Source organism: Natator depressus, chromosome 5 (genome assembly GCF_965152275.1).
Source record: "Natator depressus isolate rNatDep1 chromosome 5, rNatDep2.hap1, whole genome shotgun sequence".
Classification (NCBI taxonomy): Eukaryota; Metazoa; Chordata; order Testudines; family Cheloniidae; genus Natator; species Natator depressus.
Genome location: NC_134238.1, coordinates 130,047,655 through 130,067,105, shown reverse-complemented (window position 1 = coordinate 130,067,105; position 19,451 = coordinate 130,047,655). Strand labels below are relative to the sequence as shown.

Sequence of the window (19,451 nt, the reverse complement as noted above, 5' to 3'; positions counted from 1 at the left end):
ACAGGTTCTGAAAAGATGAGGGTGTAGTGCTAGAGAGTGTCATAGTTTATTAATTACCTTATCAGCTAATTGGAATCTTTCTAGCATTTCCCGTTTTGTTTGTCCGTACTCGTGGGATATGTGGGATCTAACCAGTTGCTTTCCATACCATTGCTCTTTAGAACAGCTAAAAAGAGAAAATAACAATAACATTAATGTATAAAACACAAGGTAATGCACGCATCATGGACAGATGTTAAACCTCCAGATACCTACTTTCTTCAGTTCTCTCATCTGGCATGTGTCCATGCTATTCACGGGCCACTGGGACCCTGTGAAGCTCAGCAAATATTTTTGGCATTCCTAACTTGGCAGTGCTAACTTCCAAAAAATATGCTTCCCCAACACTCAAATGTAAAAAGCCCAATTTTACAGTGCAGTAGCATTCAAAAAGAGCTAAATACAATAGCATTTCTTTGCAGTGGGCTTGCAGAAGCAATGCAGCTAATCTGGGAATGGAGCTAATACCCTTAACAAGTAAATGGATGTACCCAATAGACAAATACACTCTCTTTCTTTTGTGTAGGTGGACAAGGAGATAGCACTCTGCTCCCACATAACGTCTCCAATGAATTTCCAGAATATGGCACTATGGAGCAAGGTGCAGAAGCACTGAGGAGTTCATCTGAGTTTCTAGCAGAGGCTATAACATGCAGTCCAGAAAGGAGGGAGGATGACAAGTTGCCTACTCCTCTTGCAAGTGGCACTTATGCAGATGAGCCAAAATCTTGCATTGAGGTATCACTGCTACCATCGAAAGAAGAAACTTTGCCACGTACTGATAGACAGACTGGGATTATGAAAATTTCTCAAGAGCTAGAAGCTGCAAAAGTACAGAAGGGAGCAAACGCTTCTCTTTGTTCAGAGCTGCAAATGGAAAAAGAAAGGAATATTGGCAGCCAAGACGTACAGGCAGCCAGAGAATTGGTTCCAGCAGGCCAAGAAAAACCCTCAGACAAGCCTCTTCCATCTGAAGTAAGAGCTGAGGAGAAATTGTATTTGATCATAGAAAAAGATCTGGCTGCAATAGTAACTGGAGAAATGCAGTCAGAGTCCTTGCAAGCCATCAATAATAAAACTGAGGAGGTCCCCAAAGTGAAGGAGACAAGCTGTCACAGACCATCTGTACCAGCCCTGGAGGCAGATAGCAAAGTTGGGGGCGTTATCAGTATTCTGGGGGAGGGATGGTCAGATTTTGAGAAGGAATTTTCAGCGTACAATCCAGGCGAGATGCAAACGGGTCCTGGGAGGAGGATATCGAAAGAGGCAGCTGTGAGCAAACATGTAGAATTTCAAGGGGTGGAGATTTTATGGATACAGAAAGCAGAGGAGCAGAAGGGAGTGAAGCATTCAGCGCTAGAGGCCAATGCACACTTACAAAGGGCCATGTCTGTAGAAAAGAAGTTCTCCAGAGCATCAAGCCACCCCATTCCAGCCCCAGTTTCCTCAGGGTTAGTCACTTTGTCTGAGAGTGTTTGGAACGAAGCCCAGGCAGATTTCAAACCAGGAGTTGGCTCGGAGTCCTTTTCTCTAGCTTTGCTAGCTGAAGGTGGGGAGGATGGAGTCTTTGTGAAGGATAAACTTGCTGAAGAAAAGAACCATGTGCTAAACACAGACAGTGAAAGGTAAGAACGTTCTTTGGGGCAGGGACTGAATTCCCACATGTGGGCCATGCCTAACACACTGTGGGAGTTGCTGCTATGCAAATGACTGATTAGATTATTTGCCTGCTGTATAGAATGTTATGGAGATGACTGTAGTGATGGCACCGTTAATGTGGAGTTGAGGGTTGCGCTGAAGCAGAACTAAAATCCGTCTGTTCCACACTTCTAATGTTTGAAGTTAGTCTCCAAATTGGGCACGATAACTCTAGAGGAATTCTGTGGTTTGCCCTTTACACAACAAAGACAACATGAAGAAACCCACATGGGCACAGTTAGGTCCCAGATAACTGTGTTGACTAAATATACACACAGGCAAGGCCTAGCCACATACATACTGCTGCTCTGGCTGATTTCTGGCAGGGTTTTAAACATAGAACACAGTGAGTGTTTCCAGAAGGATCACAAATTATTTAAAGGGATACCACCCTATTCCTATACAGTACAAGAGGATAGTGGCATTTTTTTATATTACATATATAAAAAAATTGCGAATGTTTGTTCCTTATTCAAATTGTGTCCTGTTTTCTTCACATTTGTTTGTATTCCTCTTGGTGAACGACGATAGGGCCTGCCTGCGACTCTGCACACACATTCTGATCTTAGATCAGATGCCAGCTGTTTTTTGAAAGGCTCACATTAAAACATACATGGAGTCAGTCCTTTATTACTCAGAGTCCTTTGAGTTTTGCCATGATTACCAAATGGAATGGTTTTGTAGTGTTGCTTATTCTTGTGATTTTATCACAAATCTCATGATATTTCTTGGATTTCTTAAAGCACCAAATCCTGGAGCCATGTGAATATGTGAGAATTTCAGCTGTCATTTTAAAACAAAAAGTTTTGAGCTCTCCTGGTTGTGGAGAAAAGCTTAAAAATGTGATCCGAGTGCACCTTGAAGGCTCAGAAACCAGAAGACAAAAACCCCCTCAAATGTATTATATTATGTTTTTAAAATCTCATGATTTTTAAGCCATCTCATGATTTTGGGGGCCCTGGCTTTTGATTTTTGAATACTTGGAGATGATTCCCTGATGAGAGGCAAAATACCAGTGGGGGAAAAAGGAACGCTTGAAAGATGTTCAAACCTTTCTTTTTGTTAAAGTTTCCTGAGCAGCTGTAGGCAGGCTGCACAGCATGGAACGTGAGGGTGGGCACTGGGGCAGGGATGTGGGATTATGCGGGGCTTTGGCAAAATGGGGGGAGCTGTATAGTGCTGGGGCCCAGAATTTGAGGAGAACAGGATTGTATGAAGCGAGGGCTTGGTATGGTGAAGGGCAGGTCTGTGTCTCTAGTCCAGTGGTTCCCAAACTTGTTCCGCCGCTTGTTCAGGGAAAGCCCCTGGCGGGCCGGGCCGGTTTGTTTACCTGCCGTGTCCGCAGGTTCGGCTGATTGTGGCTCCCAGTGGCCGTGGTTCGCTGCTCCAGGCCAATGGGAGCTGCTGGAAGCGGCGCGGGCCGAGGGACGTATTGGCCGCCGCTTCCAGCAGCTCCCGTTGGTCTGGTGCAGTGAACCGCGGCCACTGGGAACCGCGATCGGCTGAACCTGTGGACACGGCCGGTAAACAAACTGGCCCAGTCCTCCAGGGGCTTTCCCTGCACAAGCGGCGGAACAAGTCTGGGAACCACTGCTCTATGCAAAGGCATTGGCCTTAGAAAGGCTCTGCTGGTTGCTCTCCGGCACACCAGGCCACAGCTCCAGGGGAGTCGTTATTTCTGTATGGCATGTTCAGTGTGTCAGGGCTGATTCCCCACTCTGGCACTTCGAATGCAGAAGGTGGGGGCCCGCAAGGATTCTAAAAATTAATACTGGCCACTTCAGGCTGGTATTAAAATCCCAAGGTCACAGCTTTTCTCTGACCTTGGATGGGTAGATGCTGCAACCCCCCTCCCCCCTTTTTGAGAACCCAAGAAGGCACACTTGGGAATTCCTTCCTGTGGGGTACCCTCAAGCCCTTTCACCCCTCTCTGGGTAAGAGCTGAGAAAGAAAACAAAGAAAATCAACTGTTGCCACCAGCTAATTAAACAGCAAACCTCTTAGGACACCAAAAATCCAATCCTGTTCTTAAAAAAGGTAAATTTTATTAAAAACAAAAAGAAAGAAAATACATCTGGAACTTAGGCTTTTGCTAGATTTAAAAACTCACTCACAAAAATTAAACATCAAGAATAACCTTCTTGAGGTTCAGATTAAAGCAAAACAGAAGCATTTGGGGTTAGCACAGAGGAGTCCACAAGCCATAAGAAATAAACAAAATAAACCTAATTGCGTCTTCCTAGACATGTCCTGATCTACTTACATATCTGGGTTTCCAAATAAGCAATTTCTAGTTATGATTCTGATGAGTTTCATACCTGGCCTTCAGCTTCTCACAGCATAACTGCTGCCCTGTTCCCCTCTTCCCCGGAGAACAACAACCGCAGACAAAGGGAAGTTTTCCCCCAATTTTAAAAAGTTCTAGCCGTCTATAGCTAACTGGCTGGCTGGATGTCCACAAAAGGGAGCTACCCCCCTCTCATTTATCACACAGTGCATCAAGAGCACCCCATGGTGCTGCTGCCTCTGTTCACCAGGAAGTATAGGTGGCAGCTTCAAGAAAGCCTTCAAAGCGCTGATTTGGTGCTGAGGCACCAATCTCCATCCCCTCCTTCCAGAGTGTCCCCATAGCATTGTTCCCTGCCCGCCACCAACCAAACCCGCTTTATCAATTACCTGGTTCCTCTGACTTCACCAATACCAGGAGAGCTATTTCGGGGGCTACTTAGGTACCTGAAAACTCTAGGTTTTTTGCAGATGATAACTTAGAAATTATCAGAGGGGTAGCCGTGTTAGCCTGTATCCACAAAAACAACGAGGAGTCCGGTGGCACCTTAAAGACTAACAGATTTATTGGGGGATAATATTTTGTGGGGTATTTATTTGGACATAAGCATCTGAAGAAGTGGGGTTTTTCCCCCGCGAAAGCTTATGCCCAACTTAGAAATTAGCTGACAACAGCACTGTATCTATAAAGAAAGAGAAAAATATATAGACAAACATCAATTAAAGATGTGTGATGAGGTATACCTACCCCGCACCAGCCCTGAAAGGGTTAACTCTGCTCTGCAGGCTGAGGAAGCCCCGCCCCTCTGACCCTGCTGGGCATGCTCAGCCTGGAGGCAGCATATAAAAGGTAGCAGCCCAGCTCTGTCTGGGGAGGCTGCTGATGGGGAAGGACGCAGGCTGCAAGCTCTCTGCAGGGAGTTGCTACAAACCCCGACTGTGGGACTGTGGCTCACAGAGTTCCTGACTGGAGACTCCAGGCTGCCCGACAAGCCCAGAGAAAGGATGGTACTGGTGGGAGCCCGGCCATTTGGGGACCTGGGGAGTTTTGACGAGGGGGAAAGGGTAAGAAGCAGCCCAGGGGTCTCGAACTCTTCGCCGGTTAGTGAACCAGGGGATTGGTCAGCATGTTTCGGGAGGATCCCCGCTGACTCGGTGGTGAGCACCACCGCCAGGGCCCTGGGCTCGGGCTCAGAGGAGCAGGGAGGGCCCGAGTCCCCTTACCCAGAGCGCCACACTCCCCTGAGTGGTGCCCCACTCCCCCAACAGGCCAACTGGCCGCACAGCCTCACAGAGGAGGGCTACTTCACTGACTCTGGCCATTGGGCCACGCTGCCCTGATGGGAAGGGCCGCTCACTGACTCTGGTTGCTAAGTAATACTACCCCATGTTACAGTAAGAGTCATCGGTGTAGGACCTGACCGGCTGCAGAATTGCCTACGCCCTTCCATCTAACCCTACGTGACCCAACACCCTGTGATGGGGTGTAACTAGCCCACGACAACATATTTTAAATTGATATGTAAATTTAGAACAATCAGGAGATAATACAGCAAGATATTCCCAATGCCAAGCCTTGAGGTACCAGTTTTGGAGCCTTAACATAGATACCAGAAACACAAGTTACTCATTCTCAGATTAAATTTTGATCAATTAACTGGGAAGATTTTTTTTACTTCCTGCCCTGGTTTAACCTTGAAAGCCAAATTGGGTTCTTTCTGCTTCTTTCATCTTCACCAGTACTGCAGTTCACAATTCTGTTGATGTGTGAGGCCAAACAGAATACAGCTTGCTTTCCTTGTCTGATAGTGGTTCCTGCACCATTAAGAATAAAAACATGTTTATAGCCATAAAATAAGGGGACTTGAGTTGAAATGGAAAGTAGAAGTATTTGATCGTGGTGACATTTTTACAGAGCCACTTTTCGGACCACAACTGGACTTTAAAGAAGAAAACAACATTTATTATGGTCAGGCTGGACATACAAGATGTGCCAATGAACAACCTTTTATCCCTCATCGAAGTCGTTAGCTAGGAGAGGGTGCAGTTCTGAGGGTAGAGTAGCAGAATGGGCATCAGGGCTGAGATACATTTCCAGCTCTTGTCCTTGTCTACTCTACCACTTACTTCAGTATAATGTATGTCACTCGGGGTGTGAATAAGCCACCCCCCCCGAGCGACGTAAGTTACACCGACCTAAGTGCGGGTGTGGGCAGCGCTCTGTTGGCGGAAGAGCTGCTCCTACCGACACGGCTCCTGCTGCTCGCGGAGTTGGAGTTGTTATGCCGAGGGGAGAGAGGCAGAGAGCGTCTTCACCAGATGTGCTACAGTGGCACAACTGAGGTAGCGCTTCTAGTCTAGACTAGCACTAACCTCTCCTGACATTTTGTGGCAAGTCAGTTAAGGGGACGCTGGTTAGGTTTAAAATTTTAATGTATATTCCTACTTTGTTACAACTGAAATAATTATAGAAAAATCGAGATTACTTTTTATCAGTTAGGCTACTTACTTTTTGCAGTTCACCAAATTTCAAATAGATTATTTAACTTTTGGAAACATCCTACTAGGGCAAGGCCCCATGAGTTTTTACTGCACCTGCCTGGGGCTCTCCAGATGTTACTCTACTACAAATAATAATAGACTAGAAACTGACTTTAAACAGGAGTGAAACTGACTCTTTAAAGTCACTTTCACTTCTGTTTAAAGGCTAGTTGCTTTCCAGAAGGCTCTTAAATGCAACGCTATGGTGTTTGAGCCTCAGTTCTCCCTGGAGAATAGCTAAAACCAAACAGCAAGAAAATTCCACATTTTAAAGTTGAGGAAAAAATTGAGTCTTGTTTATTATTGTGTGTGTGTGTGTGTGTGTGGGTGTGTGGAGTACCACGAAATCTGAGGGAAGGTAGACTGCTTGTTAGAAGTCTGACGAAGACCAAACAACCTCACGTGGTTGCCTTGAGTTTCTGGAGTACCTCATCCCTCTTTGACTTAAGAGTTCTCCAAGGGGAGGTATAGAACCCGTGTATGGCCATCTGCAGAGAGGCTGAACAGCGCTGCACATTCCACTTCCATTTTGATACTACCTGTGCGGGTGTTTACCTGTGTTTTCTCTATGTTGTATTCCTGTATTAGGTTGCTTTTAATAGAGATTTGTATTAATTTTTCCTCTAAGGCTCTGATGCTGCACTGGGATTGTGTGGGGCTGGGTTGGTTCCAGGGATATGCCCCCTCCACCCCCCCTCCCCGGCCCCCGCACCACTGGACTGGCACCTAAGTTCCTGGTGAAGCATCTTATCTACTATAATTCCTTTTGTGTTGCAGTCAGTAGAGGTGCTGTGAGAGGGGGGAGCTAGATGTGTTGGTATTTGTGACTCATACTCTAGCTCCGAAAAGCACACGGTCTCTTTCACTGAACACAGCAAGCTGATGTTGTTTCTTAGTAAACATCACTTTTTCTTTTCTCCTGAATATTATTTCCTCCCTTCTCAGAACTGTAGCACACTAGCGAAGAAGACTGTGTCAGTTCTGTACTCCAGCATGGCACTGGAACCAAAGTATCAGTTCTGCTTTGTATTCGAATAACTAGAACTCAAGACCATTGAGTTCCTTTTTATATGTGTGACTCACTCACAGGGAAAATAAGCAGATTTACTCAACAGTTCTAATCGAACAAAACTTAAACCGACTCTTTTTGGTTTATTCCTAGGATCATGGAGGAGGAAGAAGCAGCCACGGGAGGCTATGAAGATGTCCTTGGACAAAGGCATGCAGAAGTTTCCATTGATGTGTATAGCTCACAGTTTGAAAACATTCTAGACAATGCTTCTTTATATTATAGTGCGGAATCCCTGGAGACTTTATACTCGGAACCCGATAGTTACTTTAGTTTTGAAATGCCACTCACTCCGATGATCCAACAACGTATCAAGGAAGGCAGTCAGTTCTTAGAAAGAACTGCTTCAGGACAGCAAGATGTCTGTAAGCTTCCCACAAATGGTGAGATCAAGAGTCAATGTGGAGAGATCTCCAGTGGACTAAGGGATGGAAGTGACACCCTCTTCAGAAGAGACGTCACAGAGGTTACTCATTTGGACAGGTAAAAAAAAAAAAATTTTTTTTAAAGGGCATTTGCTTCCGCAGCATCTCTCAGAATTCATTTTGGAATTCTTAATGCTGAACTTTTTAAAACAGGGTGCATAACTGTGTCCAGTGAAATAAATAATGCAGGGAAAGAGAGAAGCCAGATGGACTTGCTTTTTTGCAGAAATGGACAGATTTCACACTACCAACTACTTGTAAGCTTAGCTGTGATGTCTATGTAACTACCAGTAGATGGCCTGTAATGTGACATCTCAAGAAGGTGAAGTTTGCCAGAAGGCTGTCAGTGTGCCAACAGCCCATGCATCTCAGATCATCCCCAGTTGTGCCTGATTTTGGAAGCAGTAATTTTATGAAAGACTTATAAAACCCCCTTGATCTGAATCGTAAAGGCATGTGTGGACAATTAAATATCTGGCACGAAATCCTGGCCTCCTTGAAGTCAGTGGGAGCTTTGCCATTGTCTTCAGTTGAGTCAGGATTTCACTCCCCTTGTACCCATGGATTCAGAAGTACTCAGTTTCCCACAGGTTGTCAGATGCCATTTACTTCTATATGTTAGAAACTGTACAAGAGAGAGTTAGAGGAGTATTTAATAATTTATCACAAAGTACGAAAATACTACACGCTGCCTGTTATGCAAGGAGAAAGACAAGGAAGACAAACTAGAGAAGAGTGATAGGGACAGTGCAAGAGGATGCAGTATATTTGTAGGCAATTCCTTGTTTTTTGGAACCCTGTCTGGTCAGCTAGACCTCATGCTCTGTGCTGGGCTGGAGGCTGAAGAGTGCAGGGTGGGGGTTGGGGGGAGGAAAGAGAGGCAAGTCAGACACAGAAGCAATAACTCAAATTGTTTTCAATCTGCCAGCCTATCAATAGCGGCAGGAAGCCCTAGTGCTTAGAGTGGCGCACCAAATGTTACAGTCGTACAAATAACAACCGCCCCGGTTTACAGATGAAGCTACAAATGACTGTTGATGAGGGGAAGCTCAGATTGCTGCATGAGCCACTCAAGAAGGGTTTAAAAGGCTTTGCTGCACAAAGTGGAGAGATGGAACCAAAAGTAGACTGACGCCAGCCAGGCTGAGTAGGTCGGGGTGTTGTCACAAAGGCAGGCTTGAGAAAGCAGCACACACGCCATGCATTCTGGTCCTTGAGGAACAGAGAGACCAGGAAGGACTGGACTGCTATGATCTTGCCAGGCTGTGCATGCTAGTGTAGTGGGGTGGACACCTGCTCGGGCCCAGGGGGGTTTAAGATAGCCCTGGGAGAGGGTGGGGCAGGGGAAGGCAGTGGGGCTGATTGGGGAAGCAGCCTCAGCTGGGGGCCACACCCCAATCAGGGCCCAGCTGGCTCTATAAAGTCTGTGAGCCAGAAGCCCAGGAGCACACTCTCTCTAGCTTCTGAGAGGGAGGGACCTGGCTGCAGGGACCTAAGCAGAGTACCTAGATTGGAGCAGGGCTGGGGAAGGGCCTGAGGAGCTGGGGAGCTCCAGCCAGGAAACCCCCAGGCTGCGGCCTAGTATTAGGCCCAGCAGGTACTGGGGTGGCAGGGGACAGCCCAAGGTTAGGCAGAGGCAGCAGGTCCAAACCCAACCTTGCCTGGGATGAGTGGTTCATATTGCAGTCTGCCGCAGGGCACGGGGGCTAGCTGGTGACTGGCAGGAGTCTACAACTGAGGCAAGGTAGGTCTTGTGGGTGGGGGGTTCCCCTGGGAGGGGGAGACGCAGAACTATGGGGTACTGCTAGGGGGCAGCACCCACTGAAAGGGGCACCGGGGTCCTGGGAGGGACATGGGAGCCAGCAGCAAGGCGAGACACTGGCCTGAAAAGGGTGCTCTGGAGGCTGGAATGCTAATTCCCTGAGACAACCAGCAGGAGGCGCCGCCGGTGAGTCTGCGCCCGGTTTCAGAGTGGTGGAGAATGTGGGTGTAAGCAGTCCTCCCCCGATACAAGGGGCAAGGGCGTGGACAGTAGGACTATTGCCTGGACGAGAGTGACCTGGGGGATGATGGATCCTGGGTACATGGGGGTCTTCTATGGGGAGGCCCCAGATGCAGTCCCTGGTTGGGCCCCGGGTCACTGTGCTGGAGGAAGGGGGCTGACCACCGGCTGGGGAACCGGGGTGGGGGCAGGCAGTGGGACATATGGGAGGTGCAGTGGGCCCTCCATGAGAGCATGGGCCAGCTGGTAGAGGAGGAGCAGCAGCAGCCCCGACAAAGATCCTCCAGCAGGAGTTGCGGAGGTAACGGTGGTAAGTGGCAGAACAACGGACGTCTTACGCCTGCAGAAGGCAGGGACGTTTAAAAAGGGATTGTCCCTACTGGGACAGGGGCAGGGCACCTCGCCTGGAGGAGAGACAGGAACAATTCCTGTGGACAGACCACCGGGCGAGGGAACCCGGGCAGCTGCCAACCTGTTGGGCCTGCAGGCAGAAGGGCCACTCGTGGTGGGCATGCCCAGGCCAGAGGGACACGGAAAGGTCCAGGGCAGCAAGGAGGCAGAGGGCCTGTTGGGGCTGCTGGACACTGGGCCACATAAGGAGGCACTGCCCCCTCAGGGGAACTGAGGAGAGGCTGGAGGAGGTGCCTGTGGGCTTGGAAGGACCAAAACTGAAGGAAGTGACAACAGGGATGGAGGGAACCCTGCAGGAGGTGGGAACCCAGACCGTCAAAGGGCCAGTCGCTGAGGATGAGACCCAGATCACGCCCCAATCAGGGCCCAGCTGGCTCTATAAAGGCCTGAAGAGGGCACTCCGGAGGCTGGAATGCTAATTCCCTGAGACGACCAGCAGGTGGTGCCGCCAGTGAGTCTGCGCCTGGTTACAGCTAGGATACAGCGTGTGCGTTGACTTCACTTCTTTTATTACTTTTGTGCTATGCTCACAAAGTTAACCCTTAGAAATACTGTCTGCTATTGAATAAAGGTTATTAAAAGGTCAAGCTAACTGTACGGGGACGCTCTCAGTAGTTTTGACCCATCATTTAGTTATTTCTCCCTCCCTCCCCCAGTTTTTTTTAACAAGCCTTGGTCAATGTTGTACTATTTTCATAGGTTCATAGATATTAAGGTCAGAAGGGACCATTATGATCATCTAGTCTGACCTCCTGCACAATGCAGGCCACCGAATTTCACTCACCCACTCCTGCAATAAACCTCTCACCTATGTCTGAGCTATTGAAGTCCTCAAATCGTGGTTTAAAGACTTCAAGGTGCAGAGAATCCTCCAGCAAGTGACCCGTGCCCCATGCTGCAGAGGAAGGCGAAAACCCCCCAGGGCCTCTTCCAATCTGCCCTGGAGGAAAATTCCTTCCTGACCCGAAATATGGTGATCAGCTGAACCCTGAGCATGTCGGCAAGACTCACCAGCCAGATACCCAGGAAAGAATTCGCTGTAGTAACTCAGATCCCACCCCATCTAACATCCCATCACAGGCCATTGGGACTATTTAGTATGAATAGTTAAAGAACAATTAATTGTCAAAATCATGTTATCCCATCATACCATCTCCTCCATAAACTTATTGAGTTTAATCTTGAAGCCAGATAGGTCTTTTGCCCCCCACTGCTTCCCTTGGAAGGCTGTTCCAGAACTTTACTCCTCTGATGGTTAGAAACCTTCATCGAATTTTCAAGTCTAAACTTCCTGATGGCCAGTTTATATCCATTTGTTCTTGTGTCCACATTGGTACTGAGTTTAAATAATTCCTCTCCCTCTCTGGTATTTATCCCTCTGATATATTTATAGAGAGCAGTCATATCTCCCCTCAGCTTTTTTTTCGGTTAGGCTAAACAAGCCAAGCTGTTTGAGTCTCCTTTCATAAGACAGGTTTTCCATTCCTGGGATCATCCTAGTAGCCCTTCTCTGTACCTGTTCCAGTTTGAATTCATCCTTCTTACACATGGGAGACCAGAACTGCGCCCAGTATTCCAGGTGAGGTCTCACCAGTGCCTTGTATAACGGTACTAAAACCTCCTTATCTCTACTGGAAATACCTCACCTGATGCATCCCAAGACCGCATTACCTTTTTTCATGGCCATATCACATTGGCAGCTCACAGTCATCCTGTGGTCAACCAATACTCCAAGGTCCTTCTCCTCCTCCGTTACTTCTAATTGATGCATCCCCAGCTTATAACTAAAATTATTTTTATTAATCCATAAATGCATGACCTTACACTTCTCACTATTAAATTTCATCCTATTACTATTACTCCAGTTTACAAGGTCATCCAGATCCTCCTGTATGATATCCTGGTCCTTCTCTAAATTGGCAATACCTCCCAGCTTTGGCAATACCTCCCTCCTACCTCCCAGTATCATCCACAAACTTTATTAGCACACTCCAACTTTTTGTGCCGAGGTCAGTAATAAAAAGATTAAATAAGATTGGTCCCAAAACCGATCCCTGAGGAACTCCACTGGTAACCTCCCTGCAGCCTGACAGGTCACCTTTCAGTATGACCTGCTGTCGTCTCTCCTTTAACCAGTTCCTTATCCACCTTTCAGTTTTCATATTGATCCCCATCTTTTCCAATTTAGCTAATAATTCCCCATGTGGAACCGTATCAAACGCCTTACTGAAATCTAGGTAAATTAGATCCACTGTGTTTCCTTTGTCTAAAAAAATCTGTTACTTTCTCAAAGAGGGAGACCAGGTTGGTTTGGCACAATCTACCTTTTGTAAAACCATATTGTATTTTGTCCCATTTACCATTGACCTCAATGTCCTTAACTACTTTCTCCTTCAAAATTTTTTCCAAGACCTTGCATACTACAGATGTCAAACTAACAGGCCTGTAGTTACCCAGATCACTTTTTTTCCCTTTCTAAAAATAGGAACTGTGTTAGCAATTCTCCAGTCATACAGTACAACGCCTGAGTTTACAGATTCATTAAAAAGTCTTGCTAATGGGCTTGCAATTTCATGTGCCAGTTCCTTTAATATTCTTGGATGAAGATTATCTGGGCCCCCCCGATTTAGTCCCATTAAGCTGTTAGAGTTTCGCTTCTACCTTGGATGTGGTAATATCTACCTCCATATCCTCATTCTCATTTGTCATGCTACCATTATCCCTGAGATCCTCATTAAAGACTGAGGCAAAGTATTTGTTTAGATATTGGGCCATGCCTAGATTATCCTTAACCTCCACTCCATCCTCAGTGTTTAGCGGTCCCACTTTTTCTTTCTTTGTTTTCTTCTTATTATTTATATGGCTATAGAACCTTTTACTGTTGGTTTTAATTCCCTTTGCAAGGTCCAACTCTGCTTGACTTTTAGCCTTTCTCACTTTATCCTTGTATGTTCTGACCTCAATAAGGTGGCTTTCCTTGCTGATCCCTCCCATCTTCCACTCCCTGTATGCTTTCTGCTATTTGAAGTAAATAGGCACAAAGCAATTGCAGACATGCTGCAAACAGCATGAGGCCAGAAACCTGTATAGATCCCAATACTGGCAGCCCTGAATTTCACAGAAGTGCTGCTTAGTGGAATTGCCCCTAGACATGACAGCAGAAAGGCAAGGTAAATTGGCAAATCCCTGTGAGCAGTTGTTACATTACTGCAGCTCCTAGCAGCCAATGAATAGAAAGGACCTGTCTGGGAAGTGCCCAGACTAGCAGTCAAGGTTCCTTCCCCACTCTAAACTCTAGGGTACAGATGTGGGGTCCTGCATGAAACCCCCCTAAGCTTATTTTTAAAAGCTTAGGTTAAAACTTCCCCAACGTACAAACTATTTTACCTTTTGCCCTTGGACTTCATTGCTGCCACCACCAAGCGTCTAACAGATATATTAGAGGGAAAGAGCCCGCTTGGAAACGTCTTTCCCCTCAAAATCCTCCCCAAACCCTACACCCCCTTTCCTGGGGAAGGCTTGATAAAAATCCTCACCAATTTGCATAGGTGAACACAGACCCAAACCCTTGGATCTTAAGAACAGTGAAAAAACAATCAGGTTCTTAAAAGAAGAATTTTAATTGAAGAAAAAGTAAAAAGAATCACCTCTGTAAAATCAGGATGGTAAATACCTTACAGGTAATCAGACTCAAAACATAGAGAATCCCTCTAGGCAAAACCTTAAGTTACAAAAAGACACACAAACAGGAATATACATTCCATTCAGCACAGGGTATTTTATCATCTATTTAAACAAAACAGAATCTAACGCATATCTGACTAGCTTACTTATTAAGTTCTAAGACTCCATTCCTGTTCTGTCCCTGGCAAAAGCATCCCACAGACAGAGAGAGCCTTTGTTTCTCCCCTCCTCCAGCTTTGAAAGTATCTTCTCTCCTCATTGGTCATTGTGGTCAGGTGCCAGCGAGGTTATCCTAACTTCTTAACCCTTTAAAGGTGAAAGGGTTTTTCCTCTGGCCAGGAGGGATTTTAAAGATATTTATCCTTCCCTTTATATTTATGACACTAGCCCTTTAGGATATGTTTACACTGCAAGGTAAGACCAGGATTAGTAGAACTCAAGTTAGCAGACCTTGGATATTGTAGCCTGTGGCTTGAGCATCTACCCTCCTGTGTAACCCAGGCAATTGTTGAACCCTGGGTCCCAACCTAAGTTCCCTCTAAGCTGTGCAGCTGTCTATTAAGCCCCACGCAGGGGCTCAGGGCTGTGGCGGGGAGAGATGCCTCTACTCCAACGTGGAGCTGGCGCAGCGGGGAGAGGTACTCCTCCCCGCCGGCACCAGCTTGGACCTGCCCTGGACTTGCCCCAGCCGTGGGAGAGAGCCCCTCCCTCAGCCCAGCCCAGCCCCACCGGAGCTGCAGCAGCGGGGAGAGGAGCCTCTCTCCCAGCCCCGAGCTGCTGCGGCGAGAGAGGGCTGGGAGGGGGAGTCCTCTCTCCCCACTGCAGCCCCTGGGCAGCCCATACCCTCTGCACCCAACCCTCTGCCCCAGTCCTGAGACCCCTCCTGTACCCCTCGTCTCCAGCTCCACCCCAGAGCCCACACCCCCAGCCAGAGCCCTCACCCCCTCCCACCCCAACATTCTGCCCCAGCTCTGAGCCCCCTCCCACACTCCGAACCTCTTGGCCCCACCCCACCATGTGAATTTTGTTATGTGCACCAATATAAAGGTGATGTGTCACATACCACCTCCATATTGATTCACATAACAAAATTAATTCCGCACATGGACGTGAAAAATTAGAGGGAACAATCTATGCTGCATTATGTGTGCCCAAGTCCAACCACTGATATCCCAGACTTCCTAGAGCCCCCCCCCCCAAATATGGCTGCTCTAATCCTTTGTTCATAGTGCAGTGTGGGAAAACTTGACTGCTGCCAAACTTGGCTGTCCAGATGACAAAGAAAGTCAGCTGGTGGGATTGTGGATTACTTTTGGCAGATTCCTAGGGTATGTCTACACTGCAATAAAAGATCCAGCCAACCTGGATCAGCTGACTTGGGGCTCAGGCTGAGGGGCTGTACAATTGCAATGTACACATTTGGGCTCAGGCTGGAGCCTGGGCTTTGGGATCCTCCCCCATCAAGGGATTTTAGAGCCCAGGTGCCAGCCTGAGCCCAGATGTGTACACTGCAATTTGATAGTCCTGCGAGCCTGAGTCAGCTGAGATATGCCAGACACAAGTTCACATGGAAGGCAGTGTGATCCACCTAGAGCCTGAGCCCGAAAGCTTATACAAAAGTGAAATAGCCCGAGCCCCTTGAGCCCAAGTCGGCTGGCATGGGCTAGCTGCAGGGTTTTCTTTGCTGTGTAGACCTACCCTTAGGTTAAGTCTCTCTGAAAGTCAATGGAATGTAGGTCCCAGAGCACTTAGATGCTTTGGAAAAATTTGCATCTGCTGCTCAGCAAATGGGGGTGGGAGATGGGGGGGGGTTTGAAAACATTGCTATGGAAGCCTTAACTTTTCACTTCCTCAGTTTATTTTAGATTTGCAAGCATTATGTTGTATTTGCATACAACACGTTTGAATTTTTCCCGCTAATTTTCTCCCCATCCCTTTAAAAAAAAAAAAAAAAGGTCTGTGTGTGTGTGTGTGTGTGAAAAGAAACAAATACAACCATGAAGTTGTGTTGTTTTTTCACTTCAGAAGCTGGAGCACTCTGTTGGCAAGGTAACACAAACCCACCTCTCAAACTAGGTACAGGAAATCGCAAGCTGTACTACTCCAGACATGCACAGTGTGGCATTAGATACACACAACACCACAGCACTGCAGACAATTAACATTATTAAAAATCTCATGAAGTGATAACACATCCTACAGTTCATTAGGACACACGTCCTACAGACATATATGTTGATGTTGCTAAGGTCAGAGTTAAAGTTGTGCATCATAGTGGAATGGTGAGGAATGTGGTGTGTGTGACGGGTTCAGTCGCAGAGATCTCCTTGGGACTGTCACCGGATGTGCTGAAATTACCTCTGAGCCCGTTTTCCCTGCCAGCTTCGAACTTCCAGAACCTTGTCTTGTTGAACCAGACATGCTAGCCTGCTGCAACACAGACCCAGGGTCTGGTCCACGCCCCCAAAGCTGCAGACTTAACTGAAATCAGCTCAGCAGGTCACCTGTCTCCAGCACTCAGATACCCAGTTCCCAATGGGATCCAAACCCCAAATAAATCCGTTTTACTCTGTATAAAGTGTATACAGAGTAAATTCATAAATTGTTCTTCCTCTATATCCCTGATAGAGAGAGATGCACAGCTGTTTGCTCCCCCGGGTATTAATCACTTACTCTGGGTTCATTAAAAAACAAAAGTGATTTTATTAAGTATAAAAAATAGGATTAAAGTGATTTCAAGTAATAACAGACAGAACAAAGTAAGTCACAAAGCAAAATAAAACAAAATACGCAAGTCTAAGCCTAATACATTAAGAAACTGATTACAGGTAATATCTCACCCTCAGAGATGTTCCAATAAGCTTCTTTCACAGACTAGACTCCTTCCTAGTCTGGGTCCAATCCTTTTCCCAGTACAGTCTTAGATCCAGCAGACCTCTCAGGTGGTAAGCAGGGTTTTCTCATGACTGGCCCCTTTTCTCCTGCTCCACCGCCTTTTATAGCTTTGGCACAGGGCGGGAATCTTTTGTCTCTTTGGGTCCCCTCTCCTCCTCCTAAATGGAAAAGTACCAGATTTAAGATGGATTCTAGTATTATGTGACATGGTCACATATCACTGTAAGACCCCTAGTCTCCATTCGCCATGGGCTGGCCCACACATACACAGGTAGGCTTTAAAGTAACTAAGGCTATTTACAACTGATTTTCTGGAGCACCTTTAATGGCCTCCACTTAATATGTTTACATTAGTGATACAAGTTTATGTCTTATTCTCCTCACTACAGATATAGAAATAATACATGCAAACAAATAGGATGAACACACTCAGTAGATTACGAGCTTTCTAATGATACCATACAAGGGGTATTTAGAGTAAAGCATGTTTCAGTTATGTCATATTCAGAAGCATATTTCCATAAAGCATATGGAGTGCAACATCACAGTGTGTATATTGAGTTACTGCACGTGTAAGTGTGAGGTTTTTTTATGGAGGGATGGAATCTGTCAGTAAGAGTGGTGAATGGGATGCGTGGGTGTGAAGGTGTGTTAAAGTTGTATGTCATAACGAAGAACAAAGAAATGTCCAAAGATTTGTGTGGGTGGATCTTAACTGTTTTCTAATCGTGTGTGTGTATTTTCTAGGCAGAACTGGAAGCTTCTCCTACAGATAAGTTTGCCCAACACTTCCCATTATAAGACCCTGTTTGTGGTTACTGATTACTTGTCAATTTCCCATGCCAGGTATCTGCCTCATGTTGAATTTTATGGGAATTTTTCAGTTAAAATGGTTTGGCCATGAGGTTGTGAAAAAATACATTGTTTTGCCAGCTTCTGAGTTTCCCTAACTGGGTTCCCTGGCCATCTCCTCTCCTGAGATCTTCCACTAGTCTCTTTGTGTTCCTGGCTTTTAACCAGTGTTCTCAACCTGGGGTACTTGGACCCCTAGGGGTATGTAGAGGTCTTTCAGGAGGGGTACATCAACTCATCTAGATATTTGCCTTCTTTTACAACAGGCTACAAAAAAGCACTGGTGAAGTTAGAACAAACTTTCATACAGACAATGACTTGTTTATATTGCTCTATATACTATACACTGAAATGTAAGTACAAAATTTTTATTGCAGTTGGTTTATTTTAGAATTACATGGTAAAAATGAGAGAGTCAGCTATTTGTCAGTAATTGCGTGCTGTGACACTTTTTGTATTTTTATGTCTGATTTTGCAAGCAAAATAGTTTTTAAGTGAGATGAAACTTGGAGGTACGCAAGACAAATCAGACTCCTGAAAGGGGAACAATTGTCTAGAAAGGTTGAGAGCCACAGCTTTAAATGCTAGGTAGGCATTGTAATGAGAAATTTTCATGCAGTACAGCATGCAGTCACTAGATGCCACTGTGTGCTGTATGTTGTTCCAGATAAAGGGTGAAATTCAGGCTCGGTTGAATTTAATGGGATTGTTACCATTGACTTCAGTGGTCCCCTGGGAGTGGACTCAAGTTCCATATAGCTCCAGGGGGGCTCTCTGCAGCCTGAGTAGTTGGTCGCTGGATGGAGGGTACACCCAGGTGTTCTGGTCCAGTCAGAGAGCCGGCTGAGGCCCAATCCTGTGAGGATTTACACATGGGCTTGGTGTTCAGCAGGTGAGCAGTTCCACTGCATTCAATGAGACGACTCCCATGCTTAAAGCCACGTATGCCTGTTAGAATTTTCAGGGCTGACACACAAAAATTGAGATTCGGGGATCAAATTCTGACTTAAATAGGGTCTAGGGCAGGGGTTCTCAACCTTTTTCTTTCTGAGCCCCCCCTCAACATGCTAGAAAAACTCAGGGGCCCAGCTGGCCGGGGAGGAGGGACCCTGGGGTATAGATGTAGTTTGACTTCTATTGGGGGGTAGGGGTGGGGGAGAGCTAGGGCCAGCAGGACTCAGGCCAGCTCTGCACAGCAGGGTCCAGGGAGGGACTGCCACCTCTAGCCCCTGACTCACCTCATCCAGCCACCCACCTGTCTGGGGCTGTGTGCCAGTGGCTACTCCCTGAGGGCTCTGCCGGGTCTGGAGGTGCCTGGGCAGCTCTGACCGGCTGCGTGAGCAGTCAAAGGAGGCTGGGAGCTGAGGAGCAGATACAACCCCAGGCACCAGCAGCAGACGGGGGAATGCCACAGCTGCCCACTCCATGGCACCACCACCAGAGGAGCCGCCGCCCCTCACTGCCTGGCTGTGTCTTCCTGCCTAGGATCTGGCCAAAGGGTAGGGCCTGAGTGGGGCTGAGGGAGAAAAGGAGGTGCGGGGAGGGTGGA

The 19,451-nt window shown here is 46.8% G+C and overlaps 1 protein-coding gene across 4 annotated transcripts in view; it reads left to right on the top strand.

Annotated features, from left to right (window-relative positions):
* Window positions 1-19,451, top strand: part of PSD3 (pleckstrin and Sec7 domain containing 3) — a 142,836-nt gene that overhangs the window by 23,838 nt on the left and 99,547 nt on the right. For 2 of the 4 annotated variants that reach the window (XM_074953651.1, XM_074953652.1), the window contains 2 exons: window positions 566-1,664; window positions 7,727-8,116. In XM_074953651.1, the coding sequence (XP_074809752.1) occupies window positions 631-1,664; window positions 7,727-8,116 (1,424 nt within the window). In that variant the 5' untranslated portion in view covers window positions 566-630. Of the gene's footprint in view, window positions 1-565; window positions 1,665-7,726; window positions 8,117-19,451 lie in introns of those variants that run through there. The other 2 variants (XM_074953653.1, XM_074953654.1) reach the window with 2 other exon arrangements.